This window comes from Aotus nancymaae, unplaced genomic scaffold (assembly GCF_030222135.1).
Source record: "Aotus nancymaae isolate 86718 unplaced genomic scaffold, 86718_ANA_hifiasm-v0.15.2.pri h1tg000021l, whole genome shotgun sequence".
Taxonomy (NCBI): domain Eukaryota; kingdom Metazoa; phylum Chordata; class Mammalia; order Primates; family Aotidae; genus Aotus; species Aotus nancymaae.
In genome coordinates, this window is record NW_026988433.1 from 15,873,855 (window position 1) to 15,893,394 (window position 19,540).

At 45.3% G+C, this 19,540-nt stretch overlaps 1 protein-coding gene and 1 pseudogene across 3 annotated transcripts in view; both read left to right on the forward strand.

Moving 5' to 3' along the window:
* Positions 1-19,540, forward strand: part of NOS1 (nitric oxide synthase 1) — a 231,872-nt gene that overhangs the window by 182,985 nt on the left and 29,347 nt on the right. For all 3 annotated transcript variants that reach the window (XM_064379759.1, XM_064379761.1, XM_064379760.1), the window contains exons 14-20: positions 2,761-2,905; positions 3,911-4,015; positions 4,581-4,639; positions 6,644-6,745; positions 8,494-8,610; positions 14,241-14,415; positions 19,196-19,334. In XM_064379759.1, coding sequence (XP_064235829.1) covers positions 2,761-2,905; positions 3,911-4,015; positions 4,581-4,639; positions 6,644-6,745; positions 8,494-8,610; positions 14,241-14,415; positions 19,196-19,334 — 842 coding nt within the window. The remainder of the gene's footprint in view (positions 1-2,760; positions 2,906-3,910; positions 4,016-4,580; positions 4,640-6,643; positions 6,746-8,493; positions 8,611-14,240; positions 14,416-19,195; positions 19,335-19,540) is intronic.
* Positions 15,584-15,925, forward strand: LOC105728568 (elongin-C-like; annotated as a pseudogene).

The window sequence follows — 19,540 nt, forward strand, 5'->3', positions numbered from 1 at the left end:
CTTTTTTTTCTTTTCTTTCTTCTTGGGTCTTACTCTGTTGCCCAGGCTGGAGGGGTCTCACTTTGTTGTCCAGGCTAGTCTCAAACACTTGGCCTCAAGCGATCCTCCTTCCTCAGCCTCCCAAAGTGTTAGGATTACAGGTGTGAGCTACTGCACCTGGCCTAGGAAGTCACAGAACCCAGAGTAGAAAGGAGCTAGAGTTAGTCGGCTCCAGCATACTATTGCCTAGAGAGCACCCTCGTTCAGGGCTGACCTCTAATTTTACTCATTCATTCATTCATTCATTAGCTAGGTGTTGTGACACACACCTGTAGTCCTAACTGCTCAGATTCTGTCAGGCACTGTGCAGGACTCCAGGGGCATCATGGCAAGCTAGACGAACACTGTCCCTGCTGTCAGGAAGCTCACAGCCATTCCTTTGTCAAAGAATCAATAAATACAGGAAACATGGCCACTGCAAAAGGTACCATCGAGAAATGGTTCCTGGAAATAATAATGGTTCACGGAGTTTGGGAGGTCGGGGAGGGCTTCTTACACGAGGTGACAATTGAAAAAAGAATGAAATGAACAAAGTTTCAGCAAAGAGGGGAAGGAAGGGAGTTATGGCCTGAGACTACTGAGGAGTGATTTTTCTGAAAAATTCCTGACTGCAGGAGACCAGCAGACAAGTAGGGTGGGTTAACTAAGTTGATTTAATGGGGATTCCAGCCTTCTGCCCCAAAAAAGAGAACCCCACTGATCCACTTAGCATAGACCACTGTTTGGAGCTTTTTTTCAGAAGACACTACTCTCTTTCCCCAACTCCCTGAGGTCCAGAATTCTCTGTGTATGATAACTAGTTGTACAATAGGTGCCATCTAAGCCTTGGGCCCCAGAGGCAAGACACTGGTGGGTCTTCAAGGGACTCAACCCCATGTCCTGCCTCCATTAATAGAGCCCATGGAATCTCTCTCTGTCTCTCTCCCTCTCTCTCCCCTTCCACCCTAATCCCATCCCCCAGCCAACAAGAACACATCATCAGCCACCATTTCCCTAACGAGACTATCTCAGATATTCTCAGGGAGGGCAATCATTGGCTTCAGTTCAGCTACTGTCTCTGGGGAGGAAGGGGAGGGAGAAATCTAAGACATTAATTGCACTATTAAGTTTTGGGTAGTAACAATGGGAATTAATTATAGATGCATCTTTATGCTCAAATTATTCAAAGGGAACCCTCCAGGTACCTTTTATTTCTGTCTGTTTCTTCCCGTTAGCTAAGTCTTCCTGCAGCGTGGGCCGTTTCCCTGATTCTAAAAAATAATGAACTTAACGCCGCTAATCCCAGGTGGGGGGAAATTAGCAATTTGTCTGCACGGAGATTCCTACTTACAACAGGGAGGCTCGTTCAGGAGTCAAGCCCGGGTATTCCTGAGCCTCAGTCCTGTCTGCTACATGCCCCCGGAACTCGCCCTGCCCAGTAGAGGGGAAGGAAGAGACACTGGTTTGGGCTTCTCTGTTTAGCTAGAAAGAGGCTGCATCTGATGTTCAGACTCCCCAGGGTATCCGTGGCAGCATCTTTTAAAATTCATAACTTTTATTTTCTTTTTTGTAGAGACAAGGTCTCACTATGTTGATCAAGCTGGTTTCAAACCCTTGCCCTCAAGTGATCCTCCCGCCCCAGCCACCCAAAGTGCCAGGCTCACAGGCATGAACCACTATGCCCATCCCATAACTTCTTTTGATAAATATTTATTTAGTGCCTATTGGATATCAGGCTCTGTGCAAGACCCTAGACATGCTTTGCTGAATAAGCCAGACCTGGTCCTTCCCTTGTGGATCTATAAACCTCTAAAACCCCATCAAACTCAATGCCTGGTGGCTTATTAGTGATTCATTTCTCTCTCTCTCTCATTCACACATGTGCATACACATACACATACACATTAGAATATAAGCCCCATGGCCGGGCATGCTGGCTCCTGCCTGTAATCCCAGCACTTTGGGAGGCCGAGGCAGGTGGATCACCTAAGGTCAGAAGTCCGAGACCAGCCTGCCCAACATGGTGAAATCCCAGTCTCTGCTAAAAATACAAAAAATTAGCCAGGCATGGTGGCATGCACCTGTAGTCCCAGCTACTCGGGAGGCTGAGGCAGGAGAGTCACTTGAACCCAGGAGGTGGAGGTTGCAGTGAGCCTAGATTGCACCATTGCACTCCAGCCTGGGTGACAAGAGCAAAACTCCATCTCAAAAAAAAAAAAAAAGAAAGAAAAAGAAAAGAATATGAGCCCCATGTCACTGCATTCCATAGCTATGTTCTCTATGGTCTCCAGTTCCTGCAGCAATACTGACACATAGTTAGGCACTTAGCAAATATCTAATGAATGAAAGAGAGAGGAAATGGATGAATAATCATCTTTTGAGGCAATCCTTGGCAAACCAAGGTTCTTAAGCCTGGGATCAATCAAGTGCCAAGCTAATAAAACTACTCCTTTTCACTCATGACTAATTGCTCTGGTGGGATTTAATAGAGGATTTAATATCCAGCATTATCTCTAGAGAAGTTAAAAAATAAAATAAAGGATTTACTAATACTTTAATAATACGGTGCTTGAACTCAAGGGCTTCAAGTGTCTTTGAGGAAACCCCTTAAGCCATCAAAGATCAAAAGAGTTCTCTTCTGTTATATTTCATGGATCTTGGTTCTTGCACGCAAGTCCTAATCCAGCATCTTCTCTCCCCTGTTCTGTTTTCCATTTTTCCTTTCCATCCTCTTCCCTCCAGAGCTGTCAAGTTCTCGGCCAAACTGATGGGGCAAGCTATGGCCAAGAGAGTCAAAGCGACCATCCTCTATGCCACAGAGACAGGCAAATCGCAAGCTTATGCCAAGACCTTGTGTGAGATCTTCAAACATGCCTTTGATGCCAAGGTAAGTGGGGGCAGCAGTAGCTCCCCCAGCTTCTCATGGTAAATAAAGGCAGGAATGGGGAGAAAGAGAAGTCAACAGAGAAGAAGGCTTCAGCAAAGGATGAAAACACACCTGATGATGCCTATCAGCTCACACACATGTCATTTGTGTGTGACATCGGCATACATGTCAGGGGACTGTGATATCCCTCTCCCCATGAACCCTTCAGGAGTCCAGGAGTCACAAAATGAAATTTCCCTCTTAAGTGCAAAATGTTAGAGGGTTTATAAGAAACCATTCCGAGGTCAGTTTGGGAAGCTTTGCATGAAGTACAGCTCAATGGTTTTCATTGCTGTTACAGGACTTCTCAGAGCCTGTAATCTGTAACCATGTGTTATAATCTCCAAAAGAGGCGAGGATAGGATATAAATGTGTCCCAAATATATTTGACTGTGGATCTCTTGTTTTCATGGAGCATCTCAGGAGACTGGGATTTTCTAGAACCTATTTTGAGATATGTTGCTCAGACAATGATGAGACACAGGGCAATCATCTTTCCAGAAGACAGGTATCTCAGACTGGTTTAGCCAGGTGCTCCCACTGCTGGGGGAAGGATTAGAGATGACGTTGAGAAGATTTGGTCAGCTCTAGCCGGGTCGTTCCCAGCCTGACTGGGGTCAGGAAGAATCCGGGACCATCCCATGGGATTCCATCCAGATCTGTCTCTAGTGTCTGCCAACCTCTTGAACCATTGCCCCCAGACTCTCCACAATCCTTCAGGCCACAGCGATCATAGTAAGTTCCCACACTACCAAAAAGCATTTAGTTCTACACACTTGAGCCCATTGAATTGTTAACACCCCAGATCTTTTGGTTCTCCTTCCAAAGGAGATGACTCCAAATGACTCACATTTTTCCTTTCTCTCCTTTTCTCCTTCCCCCATCACTTTTTGTCTCTCCCACCTCTTTTCTCTCCTCATCCCCTTCTCCCTCTCCCACCCCATACCTGTGCCCCCACCCACCTAGGTGATGTCCATGGAAGAATATGACATCGTGCACCTGGAACATGAAACTCTGGTCCTTGTGGTTACCAGCACCTTTGGCAACGGAGATCCCCCTGAGAATGGGGAGGTGAGATGAGCTTTTACCTGTTCAAGAGTGTGGTTCCATCGTTGGGAGGGAGGGGGCCACAATGGAGACTCTTCCCATACCTGCTGTTCAGTAGCAAACCCTCCCAGAGCCTCAAAGCCAGTAATTTCCATTTGAATCCAAGTTATCCAAAGATGGGACAGTTCCTAGTCCTCAGTCTACTGGTGACTAGTTAGCAAGTCCCTGGTGAAAATATTGTCACCTAAGTCAGCTGTTTGTTTGCAGTGGCTGCTCCAATCATGAGCTTGATGTCCTCTGCTGTAGATGAGGGATGTGGGGACAATATTTTTATAGAGAGAAGCCTCCAAAGGGAAGTTGTGTGCTGGGGGTAGGGAGTCCACACCTGTAGTCGTTTAAACAGCAAGTGTATCCTCTGCGTCTGCAACCCCAGCATTACTGTCCAGCCTGAGCCCCTGACCTCTCTTGACATCCTGGCCTCCGGGCATCAGTCTCCTCTTTGACAGCCAGGACCCCAGATCCTCAGTGCCCGACCTGATTTCCCACTTACTAAGATGTGCTAATTTCACCCATCTATTTTGGCCTCCAGAAATTCGGCTGTGCATTGATGGAAATGAGGCACCCCAACTCTGTGCAGGAAGAAAGGAAGTAAGTGAATGACCCCTCCGACGTCACCCACCATCCCCTGAGGGTAACTGGACATTGACATTTGGCACCTGGTGTTCACATTTGAGTTCTGGACGGTGGCTGTAATCTGATGTCCATTTGTGATGGGTCTTAGTTGTGAGGTGTCTGCAGTCTACTGGGGCCAATATTTTGGTTTCTGAGTCACTTCACAGCCGTGTGCCTCAGTTTCCTTTTCTATTAAATAGAGATTATGGCACCTGCCTTGACTTTCTAATTAGTAAGAATCAAATCAGAAACTACATGTAAGAGCACTTGTAAATATATTCTTATTCTTTTTCCCTCTTTGGGAACCTACATTCAAAATCAGTGCAAGGCAGTCGGGCATGGTAGCACACGCCTGTAGTCTCAGCTACTCTGGAGGCTGAGCTGGAAGGATTACCCGACCCCAGGAATTTGAGGCCAGCGTGAACAGCCAGACCTGTCCAAAAAAAAAGTTGCTAAAATCAAAGAATGGAACTTCTTTCCTTAGAAGCTTACTGTCTGATGCTCAGGGTGAAGTCGAAGCTAATGTAGAAATTGAGTTCAAAAGATAAGATACCTCATAAGACAAAACATACCTGTAGTCAAAAATATGTTTGCAATGGAACTGCATCTAATGTGGGATTGAGTTCTAAAGGTATTTGGTAAAGTAAAAAAGCATCTAATCAAACTTACCATTGATGGCTGGGCATGGTGGCTCACGCCTATAATCCTAGTCCTGCGGGAGGCTGAGGTAGGAGGATTGCTTGAAACCAGGAGTTCAAACCAGCCAGGGCAATATAGCAAGATCCCATCTCTACAAAAAAAATTTTTTTAATTAGCTGGACATGATGGTGTGCACTTGTAGTCTCAGCTACTCCAGAGGCTGAGGCAGGATCACTTGAGCTCAGGGGGTTGAGGCTACAGTGAGCCATAATTATACCATGGGATCCCAGCCTGGATAACAGAGCAAGACCCTGTCTCTAAAAAAAATGATTTTTTTTGAGATGGAGTTTCACTCTTATCACCAAAGCTGGAGTACAATGGCTTGATCTCGGCTCACTGCAACCTTTGCCTCTGGAGTTCAAGCAATTCTGCAGCCTCAGCCTCCCAAGTAGCTGGGACTATAGGCATGCATCACCACACCTGGCTAATTTTTGTATTTTTAGTAGAGACAGGGTTTCACCATGTTGGCCAGGCTGGTCTTGAACTCCTGACCTCAAGTGATCCGCCTGCCTCAGCCTCCCAAAGTGCTGTCACCACACCTGGCCAAAAAAAAATTTTTTAATTACCTTTGAAAAGCCCTTGCATCCCCTGTAAGGTATAGAACATACAGTGTGTGCACACCAAGCTGCCTTTCAATGAGGCCAACTCAGTATTTGCTCCAGCGGGGAGCAGATCCCTGTGTCTGAAGGTGAACATCAAGTGCTGTGGTGTTTATTGACTGTGCTAAGCAGAAAATCCCTTCTGAGGCCAGGCACAGTGGTTTATACCTGTAATCCCAGCACTTTGGGAGGCCAAGGCAGGAGGATCACCTTAGTCGGGAGTTCAAGACCAGCCTGGCCAACATGGTGAAACCCATCTATACTAAAAACATAAAAATTAGCTGGGCATGGTAGTGTGCACCTGTAATCACAGCTGCTTGGGAGGCTGAGGCAGGAGAATCACTTGAAGCCAAGAGGTGGAGGTTGTAGTGAGCTGAGATCACGCTACTGCACTCCAGCCTGGTGACAGAGCGAGACTCCATCTCAAAAGAACAAAAGAAAGAAAGAAAATCGCTTTTGATTTTCTTTGTTCAGCGAACGTGCTGCCAGACTTACATACTTTTGATACTCAGACTGTTGCTGAGTTCCTGTGATCAGCTCTCGTTCTACGCCCACCTCCAGCGTCTTAGTCCTCACTCTCCCCACCGCTCTCCTTCTCACCCCATCCTGGGTGGCCTCCTAGCAGGTTCCCTCTCACCCCTCCTTCAGGGAGAGATAGGGCACCATCGATTCTCCCCTCTAGGTACCCGGAACCCTTGCGTTTCTTTCCCCGTAAAGGGCCTCCCCTCCCCCATGGTGACACAGAAGTCCATGGTCTGGCTGCAGCCCGTGACAGCCAGCACAGGTAGAGTGTGTATGTGTGTGTATGTGCACATGTGTGTACATGCATGCGTGTGCAAATATGTGCATGCATGCCCAATGCCTGAGCATCCAAGGCCACACACACATCTAGGTCTCAAGGAGACCCGAGTTCTAACCCGAGCTGTGTCACTAACTCACTGAGTAACCTTGAGCAAGTCACTTCTGTGGGCCTTGGTCTTTCTCATCTGCCAAATGGGGAGAAATTATCTCTGCCCTACCCACTTCTGTGGCCTGCTGGCAGGGTCAAAGGGTAATAACAAAGAGGAAAGCATTTGGAAAAACCTCCAGCCTCATACAAATGCACGTGCTGTTATTTTTACCCACAACCATCAACCATGCCTCCCACACTAACAACACAGCCACCCCCGATATATTCCATGACTCAATGTGAGACTATTTTAGGGCAGAAAATACACTTACATATATTTAGAACTTTCCTGATGCTGGAGCGAAAACTTAAAAGAACATCCAGCTTAGAAACCCTGCTGTCAGAATGCATCATTTCTTTTCTTTTCTTCTTTTTCTCTTTTTTTTCTTGTTTTTTTTTTTTAATCTTTTGTAACTAGATTTGTGTGTTGAGTTTGCTTCTTGAATCTTGGGTTTTGTTTTGGAGTTTTGGTCGTGCGTTCCTTTGGTCTCGGATTTTTTGTTCGCATTTGCTTTGTTTCATTTTGCCTTGCCTGAGAGCACCACTTACCACTTTTAGAGGAAAACTGAGAAATCGGAATTTTTTTTAGTCTCAAGGTTCCTGAGCCTTTCATGCTAAGGTTTGAGTCCCGATGACATCTTCCTTCACTTTCAAAATAGTTTAATTAAAAAAATGCAGTCTCTTTCCGTGCCAGGTGTCAGTGCTGAGCATTTTTCATGTTTACTTGAAATGTGAAATGTGACACAGCCCTGAAGTGTCTAAGGACCATAACTTTATGGAAGGACAATATTGAGTGGGATGCTCCAGCACTGTCCAGAAGAACTTTCTACAGAGATGTAAATGTTCTACATCTGTGCTGTCCACGATAGCAGCCACTAGCCACATGTGGCTCTGGAGCACCTGAAATGTGGCTAGTGCAAGTGACCTGGACCCTGCTATGACCCTGTGGTTCTCAAACCTGGATGCACACCAGAATCACCTAGGGAGGTTTGCAGTGTACCAACCACATTGACTTGTATTTAATTCAAATTAATTTAACTTTAGATAGCCACACTTAGCCAGTGGCTGCCATCTTGGACAGCATAGTCTAGTTTCTAGCTACTTAAAGTCTGGAGACACTGGAATCTCCTGTGAGCTTCTTAGAAATGCAGAACCCCAAGCTAGGTCCCAGACCTACTTAATCAGAATCTGCATTTTAATGAAATCCCAGGATGATTCCTGTGCACATTAAAATTTGAGAAACAAGAAAACAAGGTCTAATGGTTTAGGAGGGTAGTTAGTTCTGTTCATGACTTCTTACTGATTTAATCATTTGAACTTTTTGGGTCTCAAGTTTCCTGAGTTAAGCATGGCTAGAAGCCTTTTAAGTGCCAATAAGGTCAAGTGCAGATGAATAGCTACCACTGTGGTGGGCAAGAGTAAGCTGGCAGATTATAAAACAGGCCATGGGAGTGTTACGGTTTGACTCAACATACAAGAGAAGGCCCTAGAAACAGGACTGGTAACTTGAAGTTTCATCAAGGGTGTTGACCTCAGGAGGGAGCTCCAGGCCAGAGCTCACAGATTCTCTTTGATTTTGGCAGGAGCTACAAGGTCCGATTCAATAGCGTCTCCTCCTACTCTGACTCCCAAAAATCATCAGGCGATGGACCCGACCTCAGAGACAACTTTGAGAGTGCTGGACCCCTGGCCAATGTGAGGTGAGCAAGGGGATAACGGGGTCGGGGGTCAGAGAAGATCAAGGTTCCCGGGGAGCTGGACCTAGTTACAAAGTGAGCTCTTTGTTGTGGGGAGGGAGTCTCCCTTCTATGCCCATTCGTTTCTCATAAAACCAACTGCATGGCTGTCTAGAACCTCTCCCACCCATTAAGTCACTTTGCCTGGTTTCCCCTTGCACCATTTTTGATCCTTTATGTGACTTCTTTTCCTATACATACTCCCTCAGAGCCCCATTACCCAAGGTTCACCCCATTATTTGTGCTGAAAGATATCAATCCCTGGATATTGCTCAATGAGCTGCCCTTCCCAATAGCAATGGTGTATACTTAATAGAAGCTTCTGTAGACAACCCCCTATGGCCCAATGGTTCTCAACCCTGGAGGTTCATCAAAATCACCTAGAGAGGTTTGCAGCGTACTAATATAATAACCAAGCCCCATCTCCAGAGATTCTGATGGAATTGATCTAGAATTGGGCTCATGTGTTGCTTTTTTTCTTTTTCTTTAAGTCTCTCCAACTGACTCTAACATGCAGTCAGATTTGACAAATACTGCCCTAACCCCACGTTATCTCATGGCATAGTCACATACTACGAGATAATTTTAGGAAGTATGTGAACAATTATTTTATATTACAATAGTTGTGTATTCAGTTTAATGGGTTCTTGGAAGGAAAGAAAACTGGGATGTCAAACCCTTGGTTTCATAGATATTGATCAAGACAAGACCGATGTGAGTTGCCCCATAGGAAGGACATTCAGGCCTGGCCACAGATCTCTCAGACCTTCACTAATGGAACCTTCTCCATCATTACCTAGAGCAATGCTTAGTACATAGTATAGATCACGGTTTGTTAGATATCAAAACATCTATTATGCCCTCAGGACATTTTAAAATAGGATTTATGGTTTTTTGTTTGTTTGATGCTGTTGTTGTTGCTATTGTTTAAGAGATGGAGTCTCGCTGTCACCCAGGCTGGGGTGCAGTGGCACGATCTCAGCTCACTGCAACCTCCACCTCCCGGGTTCAAGAGATTCTCCTGCCTCAGCCTCCTGAGTAGCTGGGACTGCAGGTGCACGCTGCCATGCCCTGCAATTTTTTTTTTTTAAGTAGAGACCAGATTTCATTATGTTGCCCAGGCTGGTCTTGAACTCCTGAGTTCAGGCAATCTGATTGCCTCGACCTCCCAAAGTGCTAGGATTACAGGTGTGAGGCCACTGTGCCCAGGCTAGGCTTTATGCTTTAAAGCAATGTTAGTTGACAGCAAAGTGAGCAGAAAGTACGGAGGGTTCCCATATCTTCCTTTCCCTACACAGGCAGTCTCTCCTCCTATCAGCATCCTGCACCAGAGTGGTGCGTTTGTTAGAATGATGCACCTACAATGACACGTCATTATCAGCTGCAGTCCATCGTTTACTCTAGGGTTCACTCTTGGTGTTGCACATTCTATAGGTTTTGACATCAGTACTTTTTTCAGCCCAACACTGAAACATCAGTTCTGGAGTTTGACACTCAGACCCATTTTTCCCTTATTAAATCTATCATGGCAGGGTTTGGCAGACTAGTGCCTGGGGCCAAATCCAGCCTGGTCACTGCATATTTTTTACAACCCATGAGCTAATAAAGGGTTTTCTTACCAATGAACATTTGTAATTAGTTTGATGGTAGCAAACGTTACCTTTGAACCCCAATAAAGAAAATGTTACTCTTCTCCCCTAAAAAATGAATTCCAGTGTTCTCATAGTCAACCTGTGTTAAAGTATGCTTAATTATTATTATTATGTTTTTAATTTTATCAGTTGAAAATGTTCAGGAATGTTTTCTTTCTTGTTTTGTAAGTACCTACATAATATCTTCAATTTTACTTCTTGAACTGTAAGCCTAAAAATATTTGCTGTCTGACCCCCACATATAAAAAATTTGCCAACACCAGGCACAGTGTCTCATGCCTGTAATCCTAGCACTTTGGGAGGCCAAGGCAGGCAGATCACTCTAGCTCAGGAGTCCAAGACCAGCCTGGACAACATGGCAAAACCCCATTTCTACCAAAAATATAAAAACTTAGCTGCTCATGGTGGCAGACACCTGTGGTCCCAGCTACTCCAGTGAGGCTTGAGCCTGGGAGGCAGAGGTTGCAGTGAGCCAAGATCATGCCACTGCACTTCAGCCTGAACAATAGAGCAAAACTCTGTCTCAAAAAAAAATAAAGTTTGCCAAGGCCAGGGACAGTGGCTAACGCCTACCATCTCAACACTTTGGGAGGCTGAGGTGGGAGGATCACTTAGTTTAAGACCAGCCTAGGCAACACATTGGGACCCTGTCTCTACAGAAAAAAAAAAAAATGAAAAAAATGAATTGATTAGCTGGGCACAGTGGCACATGTCTTTAGTCCCAGCTACTAGGAGGCTGTGGTGGGGAGACTGCCTGAGCCTAGGAGATCGAGGCTACAGTAAGCCATGATCACACTACTACTGCACTCCAACCCAGATGACAGAGCGAGACCCTGTCTCAAAAAAAAGTTTGCCAACTCCTGGTTTGGAGGCTTAAAATAGGAATTTTGAAATCATAAGCTGAAGATTGTGATGGAAATGTGACAAGTAGTGACTGTGGTCTAGGTCCTCAGGTCCACCAAGAAGAACATTAATGAATCAACTGCCTGAATCATCATCTTGGTGAAAACAAGAGTCAGGAGTCTTAGTCCGTTCGGGCTACGATACCAAATGTCTTAAACTGGCAGCTTGTAAACAACAGAAATTTATTTCTCACAGTTCTAGAGGCTGGGAAGTCCAAGATCAAGGTGCTGGCAGATTCAGTGTCTGGTGAGAGCCCACTCTCTGGCTCATAGATCATACCTTCCAACTGCATCCTCACATGGCAGAAGGGGAAGAACTCTGGTCTCTTCAGCCCCTTATGAGGGCACTAATCTCATTCATGAGGCTTCACCTTCATGACCCAGTCAAATCCAAAAAGGCCACTAATACCATGACACTGGGAGTTAGGTTTCAACCTATGAATTTGGGGGTGACACAAACATTCAGATCATAGCAGTGATGAGCTAGTGAGGAAAGACGAAAAGCAAGTTCACAAGCACAAATGAGTAATTAACAGTATCAGTGGTAATTAAATATGGCAGGCATCACAAACATAAATCACAGAGATTCGGGAAACACCTTAACCAGAAGGCAGGACTAATGCTGGGAGTTCCCAGGTCTGCAGTGGGCTAAGGCTGAGGCAGGTGGCTTAGGGCAGGGGTGCCCTTTCCCGTCACCCTTCCAATCAGCCCACACCCAGTCCCCATCTCTGTCTACGTGTCAGGCCGCCACCCTGCAAGAAAAGAGTAATGTTTTTAGATCCAGGACGATCATTGGTTAAGAGTAATTGGCAGTCTGGGCACGGCGGCTCATGCCTGTAACCCCAGCACTTTGGGAGGCCGAGGTGTGTGGATCACCTGAGGTCAAGAGTTCAACACCATCGTGACCAACATGGTGAAACCCCATCTCTACTAAAAATACAAAAATTAGCTGGGCATGGTTGTGGGGGCCTGTAATCCCAGCTACTCAGGAGGGTGAGACAGGAGAATTGCTTGAACCTGGGAGGCAGAGGTGGCAGTGAGTCAAGATCGCCACACCACTGCACTCCGGCCTGGGCAACAAGAGCAAGACTGTCTCAAAAAAAAAAAAAAAAAAAAAAAAAAAAAAGAAGTAAATGGCAAAATGCTGTCTAATCCCACATACTTTATTTGGAAAGGCTCTGGAATTCTAGGGAAAGGAGGGCAAGGAAGAAGAGGAAGATGAAATGATATGAGTGGATTTGAGAGGAGTGGATATTAACCTGTATTAACCTTCACCTGTGACGCACCTGGACCTACCCCAAGTTCATGCTCCAATGATGGAGAATACCTTCCCAACTTCTCCTACCTTCTTCCTTCCTCCTCATCTCAATCTGTTACCATTTTGTTCCCATCACCCTGAAAAAGAGATTCAGGGGCATGGCCTGACCCCGTATGGAATAGGTTAAGTAGCCCCTCTCCATGGTTAATCTGAGATGACAGTCTATAGAAGAACACTCTGACCTTAAAAAGTGGGGCAAGGGGGGTGTTTTTGTCCCATTCATGAACCTGTTGTTCTGTCCCTGTGAGGTCTAAGACCTACAGTCAAGACCAAGTTTTGGAAATGTGGCAGAAAGTGTCTGAAGGGCTGTAGACCAGCCCTACAGAAGCCCTCCATTTCCCATATGTCAGTCAAAGTGTCCTCACCTCAACATGGAGAACTATCTCGTGAACTTGACCCCACTGGTTCAAGCACCAACATTTTCTTGGTGGTCTCTATGCACAGAGGGTCTATGAAGAAAATTCATTTCATACACCTTACAAGGAATCGAGCCAGAATAATTTTTTTTTTAAGACAGAGTCTCTCTCTGTCGCCCAGGCTGGAGTGCAGTGGCGATGTTGGCTCACTGCAGCCTCCACCTCCCTGATTCAGGAGATTCTCCTGCCTCAGCCTCCCAAGTAGCTGGGACTACAGGTGTGTGCCACCATGCCTGGCTAATTTTTTGTATTTTTAGTGCAGACAAGGTTTCATTGTGTTAGTTAGGATGGTCTCAATCTCTTGACCTCATGATCCACCTGCCTTAGCCTCCCAAAGTGCTGGGATTACAAGCATGGGCCACTATACCCAGCCATTTATAACTCTTTCATCTCCTTTTAGAAGAACCTGTTTGATGTGTTGATGACAGTTTCTTCTGGTCTCTTCATTAATACAAGTCCCTGAGAACTATTATGTTATAGTTTCATTATCTTCATACTTAAAACTAATCTAGTTATGCCACCTGTAGAATTCAAGCCCTCCACTAACGTAGGCTAATTTCTCCAATTGGTCCAGCTTAGAAATGGACATGCAAGAAACAGCCAGTGGTTCCAGGTCGCCGCTATCCCTAACTTGTCCTCCTTAGAACCAATTAGAATATTCTCCGGATGATGGCGATACTTACAAGAGACCAAAAGAAAGGGAGAGAAACGCTTGAGAGCCCTTAGGTTTAAAGTGCCCTTCCACAGATGAGCTTGGGGTTGCCTGACTGCCATCAGCTAAACACTGTTCTTCTCGAGATACCAGATATATTAATTCAGGATGCCACAACAAAATAGCACAGACAGAGTGGTATTGGCTGTAGTTCTAGAACTCACAGACAGCTGAAACAGAAACTTAATTTCTCATGGTACCGGAAGCCAGAACTCCAAGATCAAGGTGCTAGCAGGGTTGCCTTCTGGTGAGGTCTCTCTTTCTGGCTTGCAGATGACCACCTTCTTGCTATGTCCACAGAGAGAGAGAGAGAGAGAGAGAGGTAGAGAGAGAGAAAGAGAGAAGAAGAGAGAGAGTGCTCTGATGTCTCTTCCTCTTCTATAAGGACACGAATCCCATCAGATCAGGGCTCTATGCTTATAACCTCATTTAATTTTAATTACCTCCTTAAAGGCCCTATCTGGAAATACAGTTGTAAGGAGATTAGGGTTTTACTCTATGAAATTTGGGGGACACAGTTCAGCCCATTACACCAGACACTCCCCACATTCCCCACAGTCCCTTAGCATGAACATTCTGTTGTCTCCTTGACAGGTTCTCAGTGTTCGGCCTCGGCTCACGAGCGTATCCTCACTTTTGCGCCTTTGGACATGCTGTGGACACCCTCCTGGAAGAACTGGGAGGGGAGAGGATCCTGAAGATGAGGGAGGGGGATGAGCTCTGTGGGCAGGAAGAGGCTTTCAGGACCTGGGCCAAGAAGGTCTTCAAGGTAATCATGGACGTACAGGGAGAAGTAATGCTCCCCACGCTCCCCAAAGACAGCACCTAAACCATCAAGAAGAGAAGAAACTTGAGCAAACCCTCAGTACCTCTCCCATGTATCCAGCCTAGATGCAGCTTTAAACAGCTCAGACAAATTTGGGTGGCCTGAGAACACATATTTTCTACCTAGAATCCAACGTCCTACATTATGGGCAAGGAGTTGGTCCATAAAAATGTTATGCAGTCTTGGAATGTCAGGCTGGGAGGAAGCCATCCCTCACTCAAATTTGGTATACAGGTACATAAAAAAACACATAGAGTTGCTCGACCAAACCAAACTGAAGATCTTGGCAGTCTGTCAACTTTGACAAGCCTACTCTCTTGTGCTAGATCGTCAGTAAGCAGTATGGTAGCCACTAACCACACATAGCCATTTAAATTTAAACTTATTAAAATTGCATATGATGAATGAGTAAATAAAATGTGGTACATCAACGCAACGGAATGTTCTTCATCCGTGAAAAGGAATGAAGTGATGATACCTGCTACAACATGGATGGACCTTGAAAACTTTATGCTAAGTGGAAGAAGCCAGTCACAAAAGAATATGTATTGCAGGATTCCATTTATATGAAATGTCCACAATGAGAAAATCCATAGAGACAGAAGGCAGGTTAGTGGTTGCTAGGGGTTATGGGGATGGGAAATGGAAGCGACTGCTAATAGATAAAAAAAAAATTTAGTGTAGGGGTTAGGGGTAATGAGAATGTTCTGGAAGCAGATAGTGGGAAGGGTTGCATAACCTTGTGAATGTTCTATGTGCCACAGAATTGTGCATGTTTAAGCAGTGAATGATGTTATATGAATTACACCTACACCTATTTATACAGTACAAAATTAAATAAGGCTGGGCATGGTGGTTCATGCTTATAATCTCAGCACTTTGGGAGGCTGGGGCAAGAGGATTGCTTGAGCCCAGGAGCTCAAGACCAGCCTGGGCAATGTAGTGAGACCCCACCTCTTAAAAAATAATAATTAATTAATTAATTAATTAGGTTTAAAATCCAATTCCTGACTTCCTCCAGACAGAAAAGGGCGATAGACCCTGCATCCCCGCCTCAGCAGGAAACTACTAAAGTTCCTGGGGAAGCAAAGCAGAATTTCTTTAGAACATAATGGATGGAGAGGAGAAAACCTGTAGTGGCTGTGAAGCCCCTGGTGCCATGTGTGTCTAATTGATACCTTCTGATGATCATGAATTTATTGTAAAAATGGAACATGTGCTAATATCAGGAACAATAAAACCCATGTTGAGTGACCCAGGTCAGTTTGCTGAGAACACAACCAATAAGGTTAATTTGAGAGAGAGATTCCTATCCCTGTGTTACCAAAAGTATACATGTATTTTACATGCAAGGTTCACTACATTAACAGCTCCACTGAGATTCTAGAATCCCCAATTGTACCTGAAATTTGCACTAGAACTGCTGATGGCTGCGAACTTCCCAGATTGTTAAATAAAATAAATTATAATAAACTGTTGGCCAGGCACAGTGGCTCACACCTGCAATCCTAGCAATTTGGGAGGCCAAGAAGGGCAGATCGCCTGAGCTCAGGAGTTTGAGACCAGCCTAGGCAACATGGTGAAACCCCATCTCTACCAAAATACAAAAAATTAGCTTGATGTGGCAGTGTGTGCCTATAGTCCCAGCTACTCAGGAGGCTGAGGCAGGAGAATTGCTTGAACCCAGCAGGTGGAGGTTGTGGTGAGCTGAGATCATGCCACTGCACTCCAGCCTAGGGGACAGAGCGAGACTCTGTCTCATAAATAAATAAATAAAAATAATAAACTGCTATCTTTTTTCAGTATTTAAAAACTATCCTTCCAGGCACGGTGGCTCACTCCTGTAATCCCAGCACTTTGGGAGGCCAAGGTGGGCAGATCACGAGGTCAGGAGTTCAAGACCAGCCTGGCCAACATAGTAAAACCCCATCTCTACTAAAAATACATGAAAGAAAAATTAGCTGAGCATGGTGGCAGGTGCCTGTAGTCCCAGCTACTTGGGAGACTGAGGCAGGAGAATTGCTTGAACCTGGGAGGTGGAGGTTGCAGTGAGCTGAGATCATGCCACTGTACTCCAGCCTGGGCAACATAGTGAGACTCTGTCTCCAAGAAAAAAGAGAAAAGAAGCAAAAATTCCATTGCTCAGTTGCAGTAACCACTTTTTGTATTCTCAGTCACCACAGGGGTAGGAGTTTCCATATTGTACAGTGCAGAACATTTCCATCATGATAAAACATCCTATTGGCCAGAGCTGTTCTAAATTGAAGGCTACAGGAGTATAAATAAGCCATGCATGGCCTTTTACCTGCATATGGGGATTACTAAACTGGCCATCCTGGGGTGGGAGGTGGTAATGAATGTGGACCCTGCCACTTTTACCCACTCCATCCTAGCCTTGGAATGCGTTCTCATCAGCAACCCCAGGAGAAAGGGTACCATGCAACCTTCTGTCATTCAGTTGGTACTTTTCATCCTGAAAGCAAATGCAGGTGGGGGCAAATGGGGAAGCTGAGGACCCTGGGCTATAAGGATTTCCATGTGGGGTGGCAGTGTTCATTAGCCTGTTCCTGTATTTCCTCCCAGACGAGGAGAGTTGAGATAACTTGGCTTTTTATACCTGTTGGGATAATTCTGTTTCTTGATTTCCACCAGCCAACCTTGACTTAGACACCAGAAGCAAGGCTTGTTAAAAGCCACTGCACCCTTTAGCCGTCAGCTCCCGTCCTCCCATCCCACCCCCAGCTCTGGCAACCACAAATCCACTTTCCGTCTCCGTAGATTTCCCTGTGCCGGACATTTCCTGTGAATGGAATCATATAATACGTGGTCTTTTGTGACTGACTTCTTTAACTTAGCATAGTGTTTTCAAGGTTCTTCCATATTGTAGCATATATCAGAACTTCATCCTCTTTCATAGCCAAATAATATTCCGTTGTATGGATGTGCCAAATCTTGTTAATCCATTCATCCACTGATGAACATCTGGATTGTTTTAAAGTCAACATGAGGTCAAACAATGGTAAAAGCTACTCTTAAAAATTATCATTATTGGGCCAGGCGCAGTGGCTCATGCCTGTAATCCCAGCACTTCAGGAGGCCAAGGCAGGTGGATCACTTGAGGTTGCGAGTTCGAGACCAGCCTGACCAACATGAAGAAACCCCCGTCTCTACTAAATATACAAAATTAGCCGGGCATGGTGGTGCGTGCCTGTAATCCCAGCTACTTGGGAGGCTGAGGCAGGAGAATTGCTTGAACCCAGGCAGCAGAGGTTGCAGTAAGCCAAGATTATGCCATTGCACTTCAGCCTGGGCAACAGGAGCGAAACTCTGTCTCAAAAACAAACAAACAAACAAAAATCATTATTTTGAATTATCTGTGGTTTTATCTTAAAATAAATTAGGACATTGGCTGGGCATGGTGACTCATGCCCATAATCCCAGCACTTTGGGAGGCTGAGGCAGGTGAATCACTTGAGGCCAGGAGCTCGAAACCAGCCTGGCCAACATGGCAAAACGCTGTCTCTACTGAAAATACAAAAATCAGCTGGGCATGGTGGCACATGCCTATAATCCTAGCTACCAGGAAGGCTGAGGCATGAGAATCACTTCAACTTGGGGAGGAGATTGAGGCTGCAGTGAGCCAAGATCACACCACTGCACTCCAGCCTAGGTGACAGAGTGAGATTCTGTCTTAAATAAATAAATAAGGATATTAATTCTTAGAATTGTTAAAATTGAAGAACAAGTGAGCTTGACCAAAAAAAAAAGAAAAATCTATGTGCAGTCATCCAGACATTCAATATGCTCTGTCTTCATATAATTCTTACATATTTAAAGGAAGATGGATTGGGAAATTCTAAGATGTTTACTTCCTTCTTTAATGTTAAGTCTCTACACACATTAGTTTTAGGAATAAATGACATAATAGAATTATATCTTAAGTACAAGTTAGGCCCTAAAGTCAATGGCAAATCTGATGTGTCCAGTACATTGAAGACACTCAAAATATATAGGATGGATGGATGGACAGATGCATGCAAAATATATAGGATGGATGGATGGACAGATGCATGCATGGAAAGATAAATGGATGAGTGGGTAGGTGGGTGGGTGGATGGATGGATGGAAGGGTGAATGGACAGATGGAAGGATGGATGGATGGAAAGATAGATGGATGGATGGGTGGGTAGATGGAGGGAAGGATGGATGCATGGAAGGATGGATGGGTGGATGGATGGGTGGGTCGGTGGTGGATGGGTGGGTGAGTGGAAGGATGGATAGATGGATGGGAGGGTAGAAGGATAGATGAATGGAAGGGTAGATGAATGGATGAAAGGAAGACAATGAAAGGGTAGAGGGAAGGAAGAAGGGAAGGAGGGAAGGGCTACTGGATAGATGGATGGTTAGATAGATGGATGGATGGGTGGATGGATGGGTGGATGGATGGATGGATGGATGAAGAGATGGATGGATGGGTGGATGGATGGGTGGATGGGTGGGTGAGTGGATGGATGGATGGATAGAAGGATGGATGGATGGATGGATAGATGGATGGTTAGAGAGATGGATGGTGGGTGGATAGAGAGATGGATAGATGGATGGGTGGATGGATGGAGAGATGGATGTATGGGTAGATGGAGAGATATATGCCATGACTTGGAGCTCTTGGAGAGGAGATCCACTTGGCTGAAAGAGGTCACTGAAAGCCTTGTGTACACCACAGGCAGCCTGTGATGTCTTCTGTGTGGGAGATGATGTCAACATTGAAAAGGCGAACAATTCCCTCATCAGCAATGACCGCAGCTGGAAGAGAAACAAGTTCCGCCTCACCTATGTGGCTGAAGCTCCAGAACTCACACAAGGTACCTCCCACCACCCTTCCAGGGAGGCATTCATGACAATGGGGGAAAGGCAGGCGATCTCACCTCCAGAAGGTGCTTAGAGAAGACGGGCTTCATTGCTTTGCTCTCCCTTTAGTGCAGTCCTACCAAAATGAATACTTTGCTGCTCTCCCACAGTCCGTGAAACAAGTGCTGGGAAATGTCTGTCTTGCGCTAGTAACATACTG